The sequence below is a fragment of the Hipposideros armiger genome, unplaced genomic scaffold (assembly GCF_001890085.2).
Source record: "Hipposideros armiger isolate ML-2016 unplaced genomic scaffold, ASM189008v1 scaffold_540, whole genome shotgun sequence".
NCBI classification, from domain to species: Eukaryota; Metazoa; Chordata; class Mammalia; order Chiroptera; family Hipposideridae; genus Hipposideros; species Hipposideros armiger.
The window spans coordinates 751,536-769,839 of record NW_017731890.1 but is presented as its reverse complement, the minus strand read 5'-3'; the positions used below and the strand labels follow the sequence as shown (position 1 = coordinate 769,839).

At 56.7% G+C, this 18,304-nt stretch overlaps 1 protein-coding gene across 6 annotated transcripts in view; it reads right to left on the bottom strand.

The window, feature by feature from the left end:
- The window catches only part of HSPG2 (heparan sulfate proteoglycan 2), a 103,623-nt gene that overhangs the window by 15,237 nt on the left and 70,082 nt on the right, over positions 1 to 18,304 (bottom strand). For 5 of the 6 annotated variants that reach the window (XM_019668857.1, XM_019668858.1, XM_019668856.1 and 2 more), the window contains 34 exons: positions 17,777 to 17,904; positions 17,551 to 17,637; positions 16,466 to 16,524; positions 16,108 to 16,275; positions 15,841 to 15,951; positions 13,774 to 13,874; positions 13,497 to 13,677; positions 12,559 to 12,684; positions 12,267 to 12,419; positions 12,047 to 12,189; positions 11,568 to 11,703; positions 11,318 to 11,472; positions 10,916 to 11,066; positions 10,113 to 10,264; positions 9,860 to 10,007; positions 9,248 to 9,399; positions 8,932 to 9,067; positions 8,678 to 8,829; positions 7,610 to 7,745; positions 7,327 to 7,478; positions 6,753 to 6,891; positions 6,504 to 6,655; positions 5,733 to 5,868; positions 5,477 to 5,628; positions 5,092 to 5,230; positions 4,333 to 4,484; positions 3,976 to 4,123; positions 2,778 to 2,929; positions 2,183 to 2,324; positions 1,705 to 1,856; positions 1,176 to 1,317; positions 928 to 1,068; positions 459 to 593; positions 34 to 215 (listed from right to left, as the gene is read on the bottom strand). In XM_019668857.1, the coding sequence (XP_019524402.1) occupies positions 34 to 215; positions 459 to 593; positions 928 to 1,068; positions 1,176 to 1,317; positions 1,705 to 1,856; positions 2,183 to 2,324; positions 2,778 to 2,929; positions 3,976 to 4,123; positions 4,333 to 4,484; positions 5,092 to 5,230; positions 5,477 to 5,628; positions 5,733 to 5,868; positions 6,504 to 6,655; positions 6,753 to 6,891; positions 7,327 to 7,478; positions 7,610 to 7,745; positions 8,678 to 8,829; positions 8,932 to 9,067; positions 9,248 to 9,399; positions 9,860 to 10,007; positions 10,113 to 10,264; positions 10,916 to 11,066; positions 11,318 to 11,472; positions 11,568 to 11,703; positions 12,047 to 12,189; positions 12,267 to 12,419; positions 12,559 to 12,684; positions 13,497 to 13,677; positions 13,774 to 13,874; positions 15,841 to 15,951; positions 16,108 to 16,275; positions 16,466 to 16,524; positions 17,551 to 17,637; positions 17,777 to 17,904 (4,791 nt within the window). The remainder of the gene's footprint in view (positions 1 to 33; positions 216 to 458; positions 594 to 927; positions 1,069 to 1,175; positions 1,318 to 1,704; positions 1,857 to 2,182; positions 2,325 to 2,777; positions 2,930 to 3,975; positions 4,124 to 4,332; positions 4,485 to 5,091; positions 5,231 to 5,476; positions 5,629 to 5,732; positions 5,869 to 6,503; positions 6,656 to 6,752; positions 6,892 to 7,326; positions 7,479 to 7,609; positions 7,746 to 8,677; positions 8,830 to 8,931; positions 9,068 to 9,247; positions 9,400 to 9,859; positions 10,008 to 10,112; positions 10,265 to 10,915; positions 11,067 to 11,317; positions 11,473 to 11,567; positions 11,704 to 12,046; positions 12,190 to 12,266; positions 12,420 to 12,558; positions 12,685 to 13,496; positions 13,678 to 13,773; positions 13,875 to 15,840; positions 15,952 to 16,107; positions 16,276 to 16,465; positions 16,525 to 17,550; positions 17,638 to 17,776; positions 17,905 to 18,304) is intronic. The other variant, XM_019668859.1, reaches the window with a different exon arrangement.

Genomic DNA, 18,304 nt, shown 5'->3' with positions numbered 1-18,304 from the left:
CTGAGCCTATGTCTGGGGGAAGCCACGCCTGACCTGCAGCATCGTGTGGCTGTCCACAACCCCAAACGTCTGCTGCTCCAAGTGGGTGGGGGCGCCGATCCGGGTCCAGCGAGCAGAAGAACGGGGCTCCCCAGCACTGACACACTCCAGGGTGACGGCTTTTCCCACTTTCACCCTCACAGGGCCCTCAGGGAGCACAGACACCGTAGGGGGCCCTGCCCAAAGGAATGACCTTGCTGATGCATATATAGGGCTCGGTTGGTCAAGCTCACTGTCACAGCCCCCTTCTCAGTAACTGCCAGATGGGCCCTACTACGCTGATATGGGAACTAGGCTCAGAGAGGGAGAACGCCCAAGAGGTGGGCAGTGTCAGAGGCAGGATTGAAACCTGGAGGTTCTGAGCTTGGAATCGGGGCTGGAGACAGAAAGGCAGAGCTCCTGGGGTTGACAGCCCTCACCGTGTACATTGAGGTTCACGACACTCTGGGCCACGCCGTAGGCATTGGAGGCTATGCAGCGGTAGGCACCATGGTTGCTGGGCCGGGTGCCCACGATGGTGATGATGGAGCCGTTGGGGCTGATATGAACATTGTCTGTAGGGTTGTCATTGAGGAAGGTATGGTCAGCGAGGGTGTCCTCATGCCTTGGTGCTGCCAGCAGGTGCACCTCTGCCCCACATCCCCGACCTCTCAAGCCTGGGTGTGCCCAGCTCACAGGGTCACAGATGGCAGATGAAAAGAGTCCTTGCAGACTCCTGGGTCAAACCCCCTTGCCATCTAGATGGGGGCACTGGGGCCCCAGAGGGGAAGGGCCTTCCCCAGGGTCACACAATGAATTTGGTGTCGTCCTTGGCCTCCGCCCGCCCGCAGTGGTGATCACCAGGCATCCACACCTGCCTCCAGCCCCACCCCACCCCGCCTGGCTCACCCTCCAGCTCTTGGTTCCGAGTCTTCCACTCAAGGCTTATGGGGGCTGCCCCATCATGGATGAGGCACTTGAAGCTGGCATCCTGGCCCTGCTGCACGGTGCTGCTGGGCGGCTCAATGGAGATGACAGGGCTCCTAAGGCCTGGGGGATGGGGGGGTCAGAGGGCTGGGCTCAGCAGGGCTGGGTTGGCTCGACCCCCCTGCTCAGCCTCAGAGCCCCCCCCTTCTCATGGCATCTGCCACACTCACGGTAGGATGACCCCGCGCTGGGTGGGACAGTGACTGTGAAGGAGGCTTCCCGCTCCGAGCCTGCACTGCCAACCACACGGCACACATACTCGCCAGAGTCGGCAGGGGACACGTGATGGAGCCGTAGCTGAGAGCCGTGGGTCTGTTGGAGTGAGGAGGGGTAGCCATCAGGCCAAAGCACTTGGACAGGGCAAGTCCCCAAGCCCGGCTGTGCCAGTGCCCCAGAGGTCTCTCTTGGGTCTCAGGAGCTCAGGGCTCCAGCTGTGCGGATGACCTCCATTCACAGAGTCCTACACAACCAACCCACCCACTTTACAGAGGATGAAACTGGCTCAGGAAATGATTCGGCAGCATAGCCAGAAAAACCCGGGGGTCTCAACTCCCAGGCTGGTGAACTATTCCCCTCTAAAAGTATTTTCCTCCCTGAGGCCCCCAAACAGGCTGGGGTTTGCATGAGGTTTGGGGTGCAGAAGGCAACTGCAGGTCAAACCTTGCTTTCCCTGGAACTGCCCCACTCTGGCCACTGTACCTGGTGCCGGGCGGGGAGGCTGCCCCCACGCTTGTGCCATGTGACCTGGGCGTGGGCCTGTCCGGGCACCACGCAGTTCAGGTCCAGAGTCTGCCCTTCAGCCACGTGGGAAGAGGAGGCCTCGATGTAGAGAGGCTGGGCCAGCCCAGGGGCTGTGGGTACAATGGGCGGGTGAGAAAGGGGAGGCTCCTAGGTGAAGGCAGGAACCTAAGGTGGTGGCCGTGAATGCCAACTGCTTTTCCTGGAGGTGCAGTGGCTTGAGAGTGATATGACATGGCTGAGTGCCATTGACCTAAGAAGGGTCTCCATTCCCTGGGAGCCAAGATGCCACGATAAAACCCAGCACTGGTCCCCAGTGGTTGGGTGAGGGGCTGGAGGACCTTCATGGAACTGAGAGCCAGAGCCCTGCTGGGAGAGCAGGGAGGGGCCAGGCCAGAAAGGACCCCCCCAAGCATTGCCCACTGCTCCCATCACTCACCAGGAATAGGGCCTGGGCTAGAGGCCTCAATTGTGACCAGGACAGAGGCCTCCAGGGTGCCTGAGCTGCCGGTCACTTGACACGTGTACTCGCCAGAGTCAGCTGGGGACACCTGGTTCAACCTCAGCAGGGGACCGTGGACCTGGCCAAGGTTAGAGCGAGAGCAGGGAGAGTGAGCTCGGGGCCAGAGGCCAAGGCCTTAAGGTGCCCAAGCCCTCTGGTACCTGTAGCCCAGGACTGTCATGTGCAGTTACACAGGCTGTAGCCTGTCAGAGGCAACCCCCTTTGACACCAGACATTGTGGAGTATGTTTATTATGACATTTTTTTCTGCTAGGAGGAAACCCAGTGTCATAAGTAAGAGGTGTCCTTTTTTTAATTTGCACCAAGGTGCCTGGGGTCCAGTGGGAGCCCTGCCATGCCCAGCCTGTTCTTGACCTCTTAATTCCCAATGATCTCCTGCTGCAATTGCCCCAAAGCCCACATGTTGGGCCCACCGTCCCTCCAGGGCTGGATTCCTACAGGACTACCCGAGCAGGGGGTGCGGTAGGGAGTACCTACATCTTGCTTTTTCTAGTCCCAATCCGGGCTAATACCTGGTGCCGCGCAGGAAGGCTGCCCCCGCGCCTGTGCCATGTGACCTGGGCATGGGCCTGCCCGGGCACAACACAGTTCAGATCCAGGGTCTGCCCTTCAGCCACGTGGGACGAGGAGGTCTCGATGCGAATGGGTGGGACTCTGCCTGGGGCTGGGCACAGGGAGAGGTCAGTGAGCTGGGACCCCCACTTCTGTGCCCTCAGCCCCTGCCCATGTGCCCAGATGTTCAGACCAGAGACCACGAGGAGGTGGCTTCAATTCCCCCCTTCCCATACCCCTGAGGCCTGGAGCAGCTGGGCTAGCCTGGAGGGTAGAGGCCCCCCATTACTCCCAGCCTCGCCCCAGATGCTGGCCCCACTATCTCCTCCTGTGCTCCCAGGACCACTGGCAGCCAGGGCTCAGGGCCAGGCACTTCCACACAGATCACTGATGTTTCACAAACTCAAGCAGTGTGTGGTTAAGAACCCAGACTCTGGGGCCAGCTCTGCCATTTATTAGTTGTGTGACCTTCGGGAAAACTACTTCACCTGTCTCAGTTTCCCCATCTGTAAAATGGAGAGAACAATCATACCTACCTCCAAGCATTACTGTGAGGATGATATGAGCTAATATGTGTAACTATTACAAGGTCCTGCACCTAGTAATTGTTACAGCATGTTTATTACTTAGCACTTCGTGTCCAACTCTCACGATGTCTGCCATCGCCATGTGCTGCTCCCTGTGCTATTTATTATTTTCCTTTCAATTGATTCGCTTAAAAAACGTTTGAAAGACTTAGACCCATTAAAGGTAATGATTTCCATGAAATCATGACAGATTTGATGTGTTGCTGTGTTTCCCCTAATATACCAATATTAATATAAAAGATGTTTATCAGGGTACCAGCAAAAAAATCACCCTCGCATACTCCTAGAGGTGCAGTTTCAGCTTTTAGGGAACTCAGATAATCATTGCAAGAGCTCGACTGTCCCCAGTTTACAGATGAGGAAAGTGAAATGCAGAGAGAAGTCCTTTGTGCAATGTCTCAGAGTGTGGACAGAACAGGTGGGACTCAAGCCCACATATGCCAGGCTCCAAAGTCTATGCTCTTGGGCCCTAGAGCTAGACCCCACCTTGACCTAACTCCTGACCTCTGCCTGCTGGTCCCCTCCCTTCCTCCCTCCTTCAGCCTCCTAGCCCCATTGCAGGGACCCTCACCAGGGACAGGAACGGCGCTAGAGCCAGAGGCCTCGATGGTGACCAGGACCGAGGCCTCCAGGGGGCCAGAGCTGCTCACCACGCGGCACACATACTCGCCCGAGTCAGCTGGGGACACCTGGTGCAGCCGAAGCAGTGAGCCGTGGGCCTGAACAGGGACAGGACAGACAGAGGAAGAATAGCAACTGGAATCTTTGAAGGCCTGGGGCCAGGGTCTAAACTCTGACCCAGGCAGGCACTGCACCCTACAGGGGCTCCTAGGCCTCCATCCTAGGCAAAGCTTGGGGGGCAGATCCCCAGCCAGTGCCTCCACGTCCAGCAGCCCTCCCACTATTCCCCGCTCCCCCATCATCATACCTGGTGATGAGCAGGGAGGCTGCCCCCACGCTTGTGCCACGTGACCTGGGCGTGGGCCTGTCCGGGGACCACGCAGTTCAGATCCAGGGTCTGCCCTTCGGCCACATGTGAAGATGAAGATTCAATTCTGATGGGCATGGCATTGCCAGGGACTGGGGGCACAGAAACACCAAGTTAGAGCTTTGGCCACAAGTTAGATTTGGGAACAACTGAGCTGATGAAAGCCTCAGCCATAGACGCGCCCACCCACCAAGGTAATAACAGTTAACACTTATTAAGCACGTACAGTGTGCCAGGCATTGTTCTAAGCACTTGATGTATGTTAACTCACTCAATCCTCAAAAAAGTCACCAACTTTCTGCGATGACAGAAATGTTCTATCATCTGCACTGCCCAATACAGCGGCTACCAGCTACACGTGGCCACTGACTGAGCACTCGAAATGTAAGGATGTGAATTTTAAATGTTAACTAATTTAATTGCCACCTGTGGCTAGTGGCCGCTGTATCCGACAGCTCTGTGAGGTTGGAATAACCCGCATCCCCATTTCACTGACGAGGAAACTGAAGCTGAGTGAGGAGAATAACTTACAAATCCCTTAGTGGCACAGGAAGGATTCACGCCCAGGCATCTTTCTGCAGAGCCCTTGCCCGGGCACTACCACCGTCATCTGAGGGCTCTGCCTGCACAGCCCCTCCTCCCCAGGGAGCACTGCTACCTGCACCTCCCGGTCGCCTCCAGGACCTTCATCAGACTCACCGGAGGGGTTGCCGGAGTTGGGGGAGACTGAGACCATGAAGGAAGCCTCCCGAGCATCAATGTTGTTGTTCGCTCGGCACACATACTCTCCTGAGTCAGCCATGGATAGCTGGTGCAGCCGCAGGCGGGAGCCATGGGCCTGGGGGAGTGGGGGGGACGGGGAAGGAGGGGGAGAGGGGGAGAGGGGTCAGCGGCTGGGTCACGCCTCCTCCCAGGCCTCCCTTATAAGACCTGCCGAGGCTATCTCTGTATACCCAGGGCAGGAGGGAGGGCTACCCCAGGATTTGCCAGCTAATGCTTTGGGTTCTTTGCCCTTGGGGTTATCGCTGCACTGCCTGCCCTGGGAGGAAAAATTCTGCCCCCACTGCCACGCTCCACTCTGTACCTGGTGTCGGGCAGGAAGGCTGCCCCCTCGCTTGTACCATGTGATGGTGGCTTGGGGCTGCCCAGCAACCACGCAGTTCAGATCCAAAGTCTGCCCTTCAACCATTGTGGGGGACAAGGACTCGATCCGGATTGGTGGGGAGACACTGGGCACTGGGACAGAGAGGGTTGGATGCAGCTCAAGTCAGACAACAATGACGGTGCCAGGGACCTCTGTGCCTCCCCCTGCACCTGCCCCCTGCCTTATGCTCTCTCACCTTGGGAGGAGCCGCTGCCCTGGATGGTGACAATGAGCGAGGTCTCCTGGGAGCCAGCACCATTACTAACATGACACACGTACTCGCCCGAGTCCGCTGGCGTCACCTGGGGGATCCGTAGCCGGGAGCCCACGATCTGAGGGGGAGCAGGTATCAGTGGGTGGGGGCAGCACCTCCACGTCTCAGGCACTGCTGCTGCTGTCCGGACTCCGGGAACCTCCCTGCCTTGCCTGAGGCCAGCCCCCCCTCCCCGACCCAGCCTCCTTCAGAGCTCCCTCAGCAGCCTTCCTGAGGCTTTGGACTAGATGGACCGTGTCTCTATCTAGCCTTTACACTATTCTCACCCATCATCCCTGCAGAAAGCCCGCTGAGGCCCTCCCCAGTGACTCCGCAGTACCCTGCTGTGGCCCCTATTATACTGCTGTCAGATGGCACATCTGCCTCACCCTCTAGCCAGTGAGCTCCTTGAGGGCAGGTACCTGTCTCGTTTCATTTCAAATCCTTAGTGCCAGGCACAGGACTTGGCCTGGAGCACGTTCTCAGGGAAATGGAGTGAGTGAATCATAGAATGTTCTGTTAAAATACAGGACCCAACTGAGGCCAGAGGGACTTATCTCTGCATCTTCAATACTGGTCCAGGGCCCATCTAATAAAAATATTCAGTGTTTGTCGAATGACTGAATGAGCACAGAAGTGGTGCTGAGAACTCCTCCTAATTCTTATCAGGGCCAGTGCACCCAGCTTTTGCCCCCACTACCCACAGGCTGGTACCTGGTGCCGGCTGGGTAGGCTGCCTCCACGCTTATACCAGGTGATGGTGTGGGGGGCTTGGCTGGCCACTAGGCAGTTGAGGTCCAGGGTATGGCCATTGGCCAGGGAGGCCGAGGAGGACTCGATGCGGACGGGGTACACCACACTCTGGGCTAGGAGGGAGAGACAGGAGGCAGGATGTGGGAGCCACTGAGGGTAGAGTGGCCCTAATAGCCCCCCACTGTTTGTTATGACCCCCGAGACACTCACTGTGGGGGGGGCCAAGACGCTGCTGGATGGTGACGAGGACTGAGGCTTCCTGGGTGCCCGAGTTGCTGACCACACGGCACATGTACTCTCCAGAGTCGGCTGGAGTCACCTGGGGCAGCCGCAGTCTCGAGCCATGCACCTGGGAGGAGCAGGAGGGAGGCAGGCTCAGAGCTGGGCACTGGACCTCACAGCCCGGCTCCAGGCTCCTGCTCCCTTCCCTGGCCCCTCCCAGCCTGGCCCCCCAGCTAAAGCTTGAGGGAAGCTCTTCCAGGGAGAACTGCCATTTGTGACCCTTCAATTCCCCCATCCCAGGGTCAGGACTGGGTTCAGTGGGAAGAAGTGGGGGACCGGTATTTGTTGATGTGTTACAGGGCAGGTGAACTAGGCAGCGTGAGCCCATTTGATAGATGAGGATACTGAGGTTCACGAAAGTCAAATGACTTATCTAAAGTCATATAGCAATCCAGAGGCAGAGCAGCATCTGAACTCGAATATGCCTGAATGCAAAGCTTATGCTCCTTATTCTGTAGTCACAAAGGTCCTTTAGGAACCCCCTCAGCGTCCCACCTCCTACCTGATGCCGGGCGGGGAGGCTGCCCCCACGCTTGTGCCATGTGATCTGGGCGTGGGCCTGCCCAGTGACCAGGCAGTTCAGGTCCAGGGTCTGCCCTTCAGATACGTGTGAAGAGGACGACTCGATCCGGATTGGGAGGGTAACCCCCAGCGCTGGCGACAGAGGGCAGAGGGTCAATCCCTCACAGGTAGAGGCACTGGTCTCATGGGATCCTGCCACTGCTGGAGTGGGACGCCTCCCCCAGTGGGGCCCCTAGGGCTGCTCTCCGCCCAGTGCCACTTACCAGGCACAGAGCCAACAGGCTCAATGGTGACCAGGACGGAGGCCTCCAGGGGCACCGAGCCGCCCACCACACGGCACACATACTCGCCCGAGTCAACTGGGGACACCTGGTGTAGCCTCAGCAGTGATCCGTGGGTCTGGCCGGAAAGGACGTGATGTCAGAGGGGGCCCTATGGGACCCCTGCACCTATAACCTGCACTCCTGCCTCATTCTCTGACCTCTGAGGCCTGGCCATCAGCTTTGTCCTGCTTAAGGTGGGGAAGAAAGGGTCTCTTTCCAGGGGTGGGGGGTGGCCAAGAGGAGCCATGTGAATGGGGCAGACACTAATGCCACGTTCCATCAATTCTAAGACACACCTTTTTTTTTTTTTTTTTAGCTGAGCCATCCTGCCACCTCAGTGGCAGCTCAGTGGCAGCTCAGCTTGGGCCAGGAATCGAACCAGCGACCTTGTTGCTCAGAGCTCGCACTCTTGCGCAAGCTCTTAACCAACTGAGCCACTCGGCCGGCCCTTAAGACACACTTTTTAATGTCTCTGAAGTCCAGATGCTTCTTACAGTGAATAATGTTACAATTACAAATGGCGGCTATTTTTTTTTTTCCTTAGGGGCACATAAAATAATGATGCATCTTGCAATTGATGGCATCCTAAATTCTATAAAATACAGTAAAAATAATAGCTAATGGTAATAGTAATATCAGCTCGTAGAACTTTCTGTGAGCCAGAGCTCTGAGCGCTTTGCATATATATTAATTCACTTCACCTTTAAGGCAATTCTGTAAGGTAGATACGTACTGTTATTACTACTTAACAAGGGCTGAAACTATAACACAGAGAGGTTAAGTAACTTGCCCAAGGTTATAAGCTAATAAGTGGCAGAAGCAGCATTCACACCTAGGCTGGCCAGTGTAAGAGTACGGGTTCTAACCACTGCCACTATACGCCTGTGCAATGGGGTCTAAGGTTTCCCCTGTCTCAGAGGAGCCTCCAGCCATCCCCATCCCTGACCTCACCACCCAGGGGCCTCCCGCCCGTCCCCAACTTGGCCCATCTATCCTCTGGTCCGGTACCTGGTGCCGGGCGGGAAGGCTGCCCCCGCGCTTGTGCCATGTGACCTGGGCGTGGGCCTGCCCAGGCACCACGCAGTTCAGATCCAGGGTCTGCCCTTCAGCCACGTGGGAGGAGGAAGACTCGATGCGGATGGGCTGGGTGCCACCAGGAGCTGGGCAAGAAGACGGGGCACCGGGTCACTCCAGTTCTCTGCAGTTGCCCCTGCCTATCATCCCCTTTCCCTGTCCCAGTCCAGCCTGGCGGCCCTACTCACGGTAGGCGAAGTTGGCCCCCTGGGTTCCGGTAACTGTGACTGTAATAGAGGCCTCCACACCGTTGCTGGCCCGGCAGACGTACTCGCCTGCGTCAGCTGCCGATGCCTGGAATATGTAGAGGCGCGAGCCGCGGACCTGGACAGCATGGGCAGGTGTGTGAGAGGTGCTTCCCGGAGCCCAGCAGATGCCCCTCTCTTTCCCGGCTCGTCTGGGCTGGGAACTGCCAGCCCCTCAGCTCAGGAGCCAGGATCAGCACAACCCACTGTGTATGGCTCGGCCTGGCTGGCCTCCTGCTGCCTTTCTGACAATGCGTACCTGGTGCCGGGCAGGGAGGCTGCCACCGCGCTTGTACCACGTGACCTGGGCATGGGCCTGCCCTGCCACCACACAGCTCAGATCCACGGTCTGACCCTCAGACACTGTGGAGGATGAGGACTCGATCCTGACAGGTGGGACGGGTGCTGGTGCTGTGGGGACAGGGGTGAGGGAGGGTAGCCGATGCTCTGCAGAAGAGATGGCAAGAACCGCCCACCTGGAGCCAGCTCAGCCTTGTCTTCTTAGGTCGGATCCCTGTGTTTGGGGGTTTGGTGACCTGGGCTTATTGTCCCCAGCTGAGTAACCCTGAAGGGAGGGTCAAGGCAGGGGTGAAGCCTTGCAGAGGAGGGTGAGGAAGTGGGAGAAGAGGGTAGTTGAGACTAGGAGAGAGAAAAAGGAGGCAGCAGCAGAAACATGAGGAGTGACGTGGCCAGAGAGAAGAGCGATGGGAAGATGGCGGATTACTCAGAGACATGGAGTCTGCCTGGGCTGGGCCCTGTGGCAGCTTCAGTGTGGGCCTCCTTCCGTGTCGCAACAGGAGTCCCTAAGACCTTAGCACCTTGGAAGGCTCTCAGCCTCCTCCAGCTTGCCTTGTCATTGGCAGTCACTCACCAGGGATGGAGCCAGCGCTGGAGCCGGAGGCCTCGATGGTGACCAGGACGGAAGTCTCTACGGGCCCAGGGCCAAGGACTACGCGGCACACATACTCGCCTGAGTCAGCTGGTGACACCTGGTGCAGCCGCAGCAGTGAGCCATGGGTCTGTGTGCAAACAGAGAGGTTTGGAAGGGGGTTGGAGCAGCCCTATCCAACCCCTCCAACTAGCAAGCTGGCCCTGGGAGTGGGGTTGAGGTGGCGCTGCTGTACCTGGTGCCTGGCAGGGAGGCTGCCCCCGCGCCTGTGCCACTTGACCTGGGCATGAGCCTGCCCAGGCACGATGCAGTTCAGATCCAGTGTCTGCCCTTCAGCCACGTGGGAGGAGGAAGACTCGATTCGGATGGGCGGGGTGCCACCAGGAGCTGGGGCACAGAGGGGCTGATCAGATGGGAAGCCTTTCTGGGGCCGGGACCATGCTCTTCTGCCTCAGCACGGCCAGCCAGACCCCTCTTTCCCTCCCCCACCTCTAGCTCAGCATTCAAGGCCCATTTGCCCACATCTTGATCTGGGATGAACTGCCCTGGCCTGCAGGGAACCAGGGTCCTTTAGTGCCCAGGCTAGGCCAAAGAAAGGATGCAGATAATAATGCTAGAACTCTCTTCTATAGAGTGTTTGCCATGTCGTCACTCCATCTAGTGGTGGCATTGTCCTCATTTTACAGATGAGGAAGCTGAGAGGCCCCCAAAGGTAAAATAACCGGTTCAAGGCTAATAAGGAGTAGATCCAGCATTTGAACCCAGGTCTGCCCGACTCCCAAATCAGTATTCAAATCAGGTTCTGTTGCTTTCTGATGAAACCTGAAAACAGTACCCTCATCATGGGGTTCCAGGTAAGCCAGATCAACCTTATCCCCAATCTCAGTCCCCTCATCTCCCCAAGCAAAGAGGGGAGGGTCAAAGCCTGCCTAGCGCCTTTCTTGTCCTAATGTCCCCAAAGAGGCCACAGGCACCTTTCCTGGGGATTGTGGGAAGATCCCAGGGTTGGCCCCTGCCAACCTCCACCTGACTCCTCACCTGAGGGGCGGCTGGGGCCTGGATGGGTTCTGCGGAGGACAGAGATGGTGATGGAGGCCTCCTTGGAGCCTGACCCATTCTCCACTCGGCACACGTATTCTCCAGAGTCAGCTGAGGAAACCTGGGAGAGCCGCAGCCGGGAGCCATGCACCTGAGCCACATGGGGACAGAGGTATGTGAGGATGGGGTGGGGGCCGCGGTCCCCAGTCCCTCTTCCAAGCCTCAGTGAGTCATTCATGAAGCTCTCACTGGCTGCACGGAGTTACCCCATGCTGGAAGCTGGAGAGGGAAGGGAATAAGAGCTGGCCCCTGCTCATGGAGATTGCTAGGGCTGTGTGAAGCCCCCACCTGTGTAGAGGACCACCCCCAGGTCCCCCGCCACAGGATTAGGGATCCTCATACCTGGGTGTGGGGGGGCAGACTACCCCCTCGCCTGTACCATGTGACCTGGGCTTGGGCCATCCCTGCCACCACACAGTTGAGGTCTAGTGTCTGCCCTTCTGTCACAGAAGGTGATGATGACTCAATCCTGACTGGTAGGGAGCTGGCACCTGAAGCTGGAGGAAAAGGGGGCGTGAGGAGGCCTCAGGCAAACCCTGGCTTGCCCTCCCCACTCCTCCAGCCCCCAGATCCTCTAGGTCCTCCAGCGCACCTGCAAGGACAGTCACTTGGATCCGGGCCTGTGCAGTGCCCGCGGGGCTGGTGGCCACGCAGAGGTAGAAGCCTTCATCAGCGGTTGTGATGGATGGGATGAGCAGTGTGGCGATGTCTGTGCGCTCAGACCGGGCCTGCCACACAGCGAGAAGGGTCAGCCGCCGCCGGAGGGGCTTAGATAGCCTGGAGAGGGCTAGCCAGCGAGGGTGAGCAGAGGGGGCACAAAGGGCCGAGACGCAAGCACAGAGCCACTATTAGGGCCCAGTAGGGTACCAAGAGGGGCGGAACAAGGCAGCTAAGCAAGAGGCTGATAGGTGCTACCTGCCAGGATGTGTGAGTAAGCTACCATCTTGGTGATGGTAGTGAAGGGAAGGGAGCCAGAGAGAAGATGGGGTAGAAAGTGCAGATGGGAGGGGCAGGTGGCAAGTGCTGGGACTCTGCTGAGCCTGTGGGCCCGGCCCAGATGGATCTCCTCACCTGTGGGGGGAGGCTGCCCCCTTCCTTCTTCCAGGTGATGGTAGCACTGGGGACACCTGCGACCCGGCAGTACAGCCTGACGATGCTGCCTTCGTGTACCTGGGTTCTCTCTGGACTCACCTGGACCCTGGGCCCGTTGCCCCCTGCAGACAGAGCCCTGTGAGAACCTCTTTGGGCTGCGCATGCGCTCCCAGCCCCAAACTCGGCCCTGTCCTCTCACCGTGTACGTGGAGCATGGCCCTGGCCACGTGCTGCCCTGCGCTGCTGTGGGCTCGGCACAGGTACTGGCCTTGATCCGAGGGCTCGACGGCTGGCAGGCGCAGGATACCGCCATGGAGTTGTGCCTTCTGAGGGAGCTGGCCACCGGGGCCCCCTGATGTGGAGAAAGGCGGTCAGCGCCTACTGGGACTGGTCCCCCCAGAGGTTGTAGGCCCCACAACCTAGCGTCCTGCCTCCGGCTTCCCACATGCAGGAAGGGCAGGCCCTGAATGTCTTTCCTGCCACGGCCTTACCTGTCCACTCGAGGGTGGGCGTGGGGTGCCCTGTGGCGCTGCAGCGGAACTCAGCCAGCTGCCCAGGCTGCACCGTGAGCTGTGGTGGGTGGATAGAGACCACGGGGGCAGACGGGGTACCCGAGGCTGATGGGGGAGGAGAAAGAACACGTGGTCGGGAAGGAGTGCCGTGTGACCCATGGCAACAGCTCCCTTGCTGTTCTCTTTGCTTCCACTCAAGCCCCTCATGGCCATTTGTCCATAGAGCAGCCGGGGAGCTTCTGAAATGTCAATGGGATCTTGTTACTTCCTCATTTAAGACCTGTCCGTGGCTCCCTATTGCTTTTATAATAAAACCCGAACTCCCTGCTGTGATCCCCCACATGCTGGGTGCACTCACCTCTGCCTACATCTTCAAGTTCCTCACCCGCCCCCCTCCCCGCCCTCCCATAGCTCCAGCCACACTGGCCTTGCGTTCTTCAAACACATCAACACGCTCCTGTTTTAGGGCTTGTGCACATGCTGCTTCCTCTGCCAAGAACAAGCTCTGCCAACTCTTTACGTGGCTGAATCTCTTCCCTTCCTTCAGGTCTCAGCTCCGATGTCACCTCCTCAGAGAGGCCCTCCCTGACCACCCCATGTAGAGACGTTCACCCTTCTCCCACCTTATTTCTCACTTTCCCATCACTGTTTATTCCTATCCCAGCGTGCATCGCTATGTGGCATTATGCTGTTTGTTCATTTGTTCTCAGGCTTATTGTTGCCCTCACTAGAACATATGGTGCAGGAGGGCAGAGCTCCTATTTGACCTTTCCTCCTGTTTCTTCAGAGTCTAGGCCAGGACCTGGCCTACCGTGGAGGCTCAGAAACTGTCAGTTGAATGAAGACGGTCGCTAGTCCTGGTGGGCATGGGAGAAGGCTGGGGATGGGTGGGTCGGGCATGGGCATGAATGGTGTACCTTGCACATGCAGTGTGGCTGTGCCCTGGTCCATAGCAAACATGTTGGAGCCGGTGCACACGTAGGTGCCTGCGTCACTCAGCTGGACATTGCGAATGGTCAGGATGCCATTGAAATCCATGGCTCGGGCTGGTAGTTTCCCATTGTGCAGGCGGGTCCACACCAGGGTGTAAGCTGGAGACTGCAGGCGGGGCAAGGGGATGGCATGGGGGTTAAGGGTGACGCTCGGAGACCCCAGAAGACAGCCTCCCTGATGACCACTCTCTGCCCTGCCCACCTTGCTCTTGGCTGTACAGATGAAGGTGACGTCGGCTCCGGGGCGCACACTCTGGCTCCGCTGCTCCTCCACTGTCACCGTGATGGGTTTGCTTGGAGCCTCTGCAGGGATGGGACGCCCCACAGTGAGTGGGGTGCTAGCCAGGCCCCTGTCCCATGGCCACTTTCTCTCTCGCCACCATCCCATCCGGTGTCACTTCCTTCCCAGTGTAGCCTGGATTCTATTCCACTCCTTGGCACTTCCCTCCCTCACCCATCCGAACCCCACTACCTGCCTTTTTTTCTGCTGGCACTGAGCAGCCAGGGCTGTGATCAAGAACATTACACCAGGAGTCCACTTGGCTCCCATTCATGACCACAGACCACAAATGAGGTCTTAACACTTTGCACTTCACTCTAACTGGGTTTCTCTGTCTGGTTCGAGTTTCTGTCTTTCCCCAAAACATTTCACACCTCCTCCCATCTTCTCCACCCACCAGAACCGCCCCCTTTCACTTTCATAGCTAATGGCTTCAATTCATACTTGTTGAGAAAAGTTGAAAGTATTAGTCAGGAATTTTCCCATTTTCCCAAACCTGCCCGCCTCCCTTCTTTCTGGTCTCTGAAGAATGAGACTCTCCCTCCAAGCCCCACCCGCCTTCTGAGTGCCGGAGTCCCTCCCAAGGACTTCTTCCTCTCCCTCTCCACGGGATCATTCCTCTCCACAGACAATGTGTTCTAGAATTTCCCATTTCCGAAAAGGTCCCCTTGACCCCACACTCCCCCCAGCTACTGCCTCGTTTCTTGGCTTCCCCTCGGAGCCAACACTCTTGAAAGAGTTGTCTACACTTGCTGCCTTCCCATCCATTCTTTGCCTCACTTCAGTATGATTTCTACCCCTTCTCTCCAATGAAAATCTCTCTTGTCAAAGCATGATCTTCAAGGATTATTTCTCCACCATATCTCACTTCCCTGGGGCATCTGGTGAGGCCGACTTCTATCTTCTTGGCTTCCAACACACACCCCTCCCGGTCTTCTCCTAGCTCACTCGCCTCACTCGCTCTGTTTCTTTTGTTGTAAAAGAGACTCTTCAACTTGACATGTTCAAGTTGGAGCTCCTTGGGGCTCTGCCTTGGCCCTGTCCTTGAGCCACATGCTCCCTGGGTAATTTCATCCTGGCTCATGGCTGTAAACACCATCCCTATGCCAAAAGCTGCCAAATTCATTTCTCTGGCTAGGGTCTTCTTTCTGAGTTCCAGACTCCCCTATCCAATGCCTGCCTGCCTGATGCACCTGCTTAGATGGTTCCCTAAACATCCAAAACCAAACTTGTGATTCCCTCTGACCTGTTTGTAGCAGGTGCTGCCGACCCCCACCCAGTCTCCTCGCCCTGTCACTTCAGTGCCACTGTGCCTGACTTCTGTTAGCTGCTGCACTTCTCTGCACAAGGACTTTCTCAGGTCACCAGAGACCATTATGCCGGCCCATGAAGTGGGACACAATGCAGGGGAAGTGATGCTCCTAGAATGGGCCCCAATCAATGATTGACAGGAGATAGTGTACACATACCCCAGGCATCCTTGAGCCCAGGGTGGGATGACTCAAAAGTACACGTTTTACTCTCGAGTTTCCCAGAGTTCCCTTGGCTTCATTAAACAAGAGTCCATGGCGGTAACTTGCTCAACAACACACCCTTTATTGAATGCCTTCTCTTCCCTGTCTCATTTCACCTCCCAAACTAACTACTTACACACAAATCCTTGCCTCAGACTCTGCTTTTGGGGGAGACCAAATGAAGATACCCTCCTATTGAGCCTCTCTCATCGCAGTAAATGGCATTTCCATTAGCCCAGCTGCTAGAAACCAGACCCCTGGCATAATCCTAGACTTCTCTCAGTGGCAACCAACTTCCACCAATTCTGCTCTAAAACCAGTCTTGAGTCCATCACCTTTTTCCATCTCCATGGCCAGTGCCCTGGTCCAGGCAACCACCATCCCCTTTGGTAGAGGAACGAACCAGCTGCCTGGGTCTGCAGCCTGCAGCCCAGCCCAGGAAGGCAGCCTTGGGGATGGGGAAGGAGGAACTCACCAGTGACCAGCAGCTCTGCCCGGCTGGTATTGGCATGATGGAGGTTACGACAGGTACAGATGTAGACTCCGGCATCCGAGGGCTGAATGCTGGGGAAGTGGAGCTCAGAGCCTGATGGGGAAGAGATGTGAACTCATCAGAGCAGATGCACTCTTCTCCCACCCAGCCCTGTGTGTAAGAACAGGACCCCAACAGGGCAGGGACAGGCCTGTGGCTCCCCTCCTACTGGGGTGACTCAAGGGGCTGTGGGATCTGGGGCCACAGTACCTTGATGGCGCTGCTGGGTGCTACTGGGCAAGGGCCGCCCATCCTCACGAGACCAGTAGAAGTAGTGGGGTGGGCTCCCACTGACCTGGCACCGCAGGGAGTGGGGGCCACCTTGGGGTACTACGCTCCGAGCTGGTTGCACCTGGACCACCAGCGGGGCTTGGTCAGCTGGCGGAGGAACAGGAGAGGTCATTCAGACAGGAAGCCCTTGATACTCAGCACTGTCTCAGATATCTCTGCCTCCCCAAAGACTGGTGGGACCCACTCCCAGCCTTGTCCCCCAGACGTAGTATCTCTCAAACTCCCTAAGTTCCCTGACTTGCTCATCACCCCGACCTGGGGCCATGGTTCCACTTACTCTGTGGCAGGCACCGGCCCCCTCGCACATTGGGGTTCCCCACGTAACCTGGGGCGCACCTGTGGAGAGAAACAAGGACCAGCTCTGTCAGCCCCAGGACACCTGCTGCCTCATGGTGGACTTGGGGAGCCAGAAGCCCAACCGACTGCCCAGTGTGGGGTAAAGAGGCTCAGAACTCTGGAAGGACTTCAGAGACCAAAGAGGCCCCACAGGGCCTCAGTGATCTGAGAAAGGGGGGTGCAAGGAATGTCAGCAGGTTGGGTCATGGGGGTGGTAAAGCCTTTCTTCTCCAGGAGAATGTTCATTCAACAAATGTTTATTAAGCAACTATTACGCTAGGTTATGGAAATACAGCAGTGAACGTGAAGTCCCTGCTCTTAGAGGACTCACTTGTGGCGAAACGAACATGAAAACTGTAAAATGAAAGTGAGGGACAGGTCTGGGAGGTGTGAGTGCACTACTCCAGCCCTGAGAATGAGAGGCCTCTGAGAATGGGGCTTCCGAGCTGGTTCTATTTCCTTGGAGCAGACTGTACTCTTCAGAGATCTTGTCACTGTTTGTAATTATGTATTTGTATGATCACTTTTTTGCTGTCTTGTCTCCCACTACAGGTGGCAGACTCCGTAAGGGCTGGTAGTGAATCTGTTTTGTTCAGCACTTTATCTTCCAGTACCTTGGCACACCGCATGGCACACAGGAGATGCTCAATAAACATGTGCCGAATGAATGAATGAAGCTGAGCCTTGAAGGCGAAACTGGGTTTAGCCAGGAAAGGGGGGTATAAGGGTGAAGAATGTTCCACATAAAGGAGAAAGCACATGTGAAGACCTGAACATCCAGGAGTCAGGAAGTTAAGTCCAGCTAGAGTCGAGTGGGGTGTCAGGAGTGGGATGAGACTGAATAGTGTTAATACCTAAGGAGCGTGGGCTTGTCCCGAGGGCAATGGGCAATCGTGGAAGGGTTTTGGACAGGGGATGGACATGATCCTGGTAGAGTCCTTTCTGAGCAACGCCATCCAGGGCTCTCGCCTAGGAATTTACCATATGCCCCCCGCAACCCTTCACCCCTCCGATTTGCAAACTTACTGCTCACAGTACTGGCCGGTGTAGCCAGGTTCACAGGCCGTGCAGCGGTACCCACCAGCTCCTAGGCTCTCACAGGTGCGGGAGAACCTGGGATGAAGGAGGCAACGGTCAGGCCATGGGACACCCAGGCCCCACCCTGTTCTCTTCATTCTGCCCCCAAAGCCGGTGCAGTGCCCTCCATTCCCCAGTGGGAGCTCCTCCTTGAGCCTTGAGCTAAAGGACCCACATGTTCTCCGGGTTGGTCAGTGGGCAGGCACAGGGCTGGCAGTCCTCAGGGGTCCCAGCTGTGGCATCTCCATAGTAGCCAGGTGCACACATCTCGCAGAACTCCCCAGCGGCGTTGTGCTGACATACCTGCAAAGCATGAGGACGTCAGCCACCCACCACTTGGTGGAGTTTTCCAAAAGCCTTCCCTTGATCTGGAAATTCATGTCTACGAGCTTAGCTTAAAGACCTAATTGAGGAAGGGCACAAAGATTTCACTACAGGATGTTCTCAGTGGTGTTTATAAAAGCAAAGTGCTGGAAACAAACCTAAACATCCATGGATAGAGAACTGGATAAATTAAAAAGAACATCTAGCCAAGTATATATCAAAAAGGGTAATGTCGATTGCATTTCTTACATATTTCTACCCAAATACCTGTAACATCATAGGGAAGTAAAGGTCTACACCTGGGTATGTAGGGGAAAGGCTTTGAAAACAGGTGCTTTATTATATAAATGTATGTGGGTGTTATATTCTCCTCCAAAGA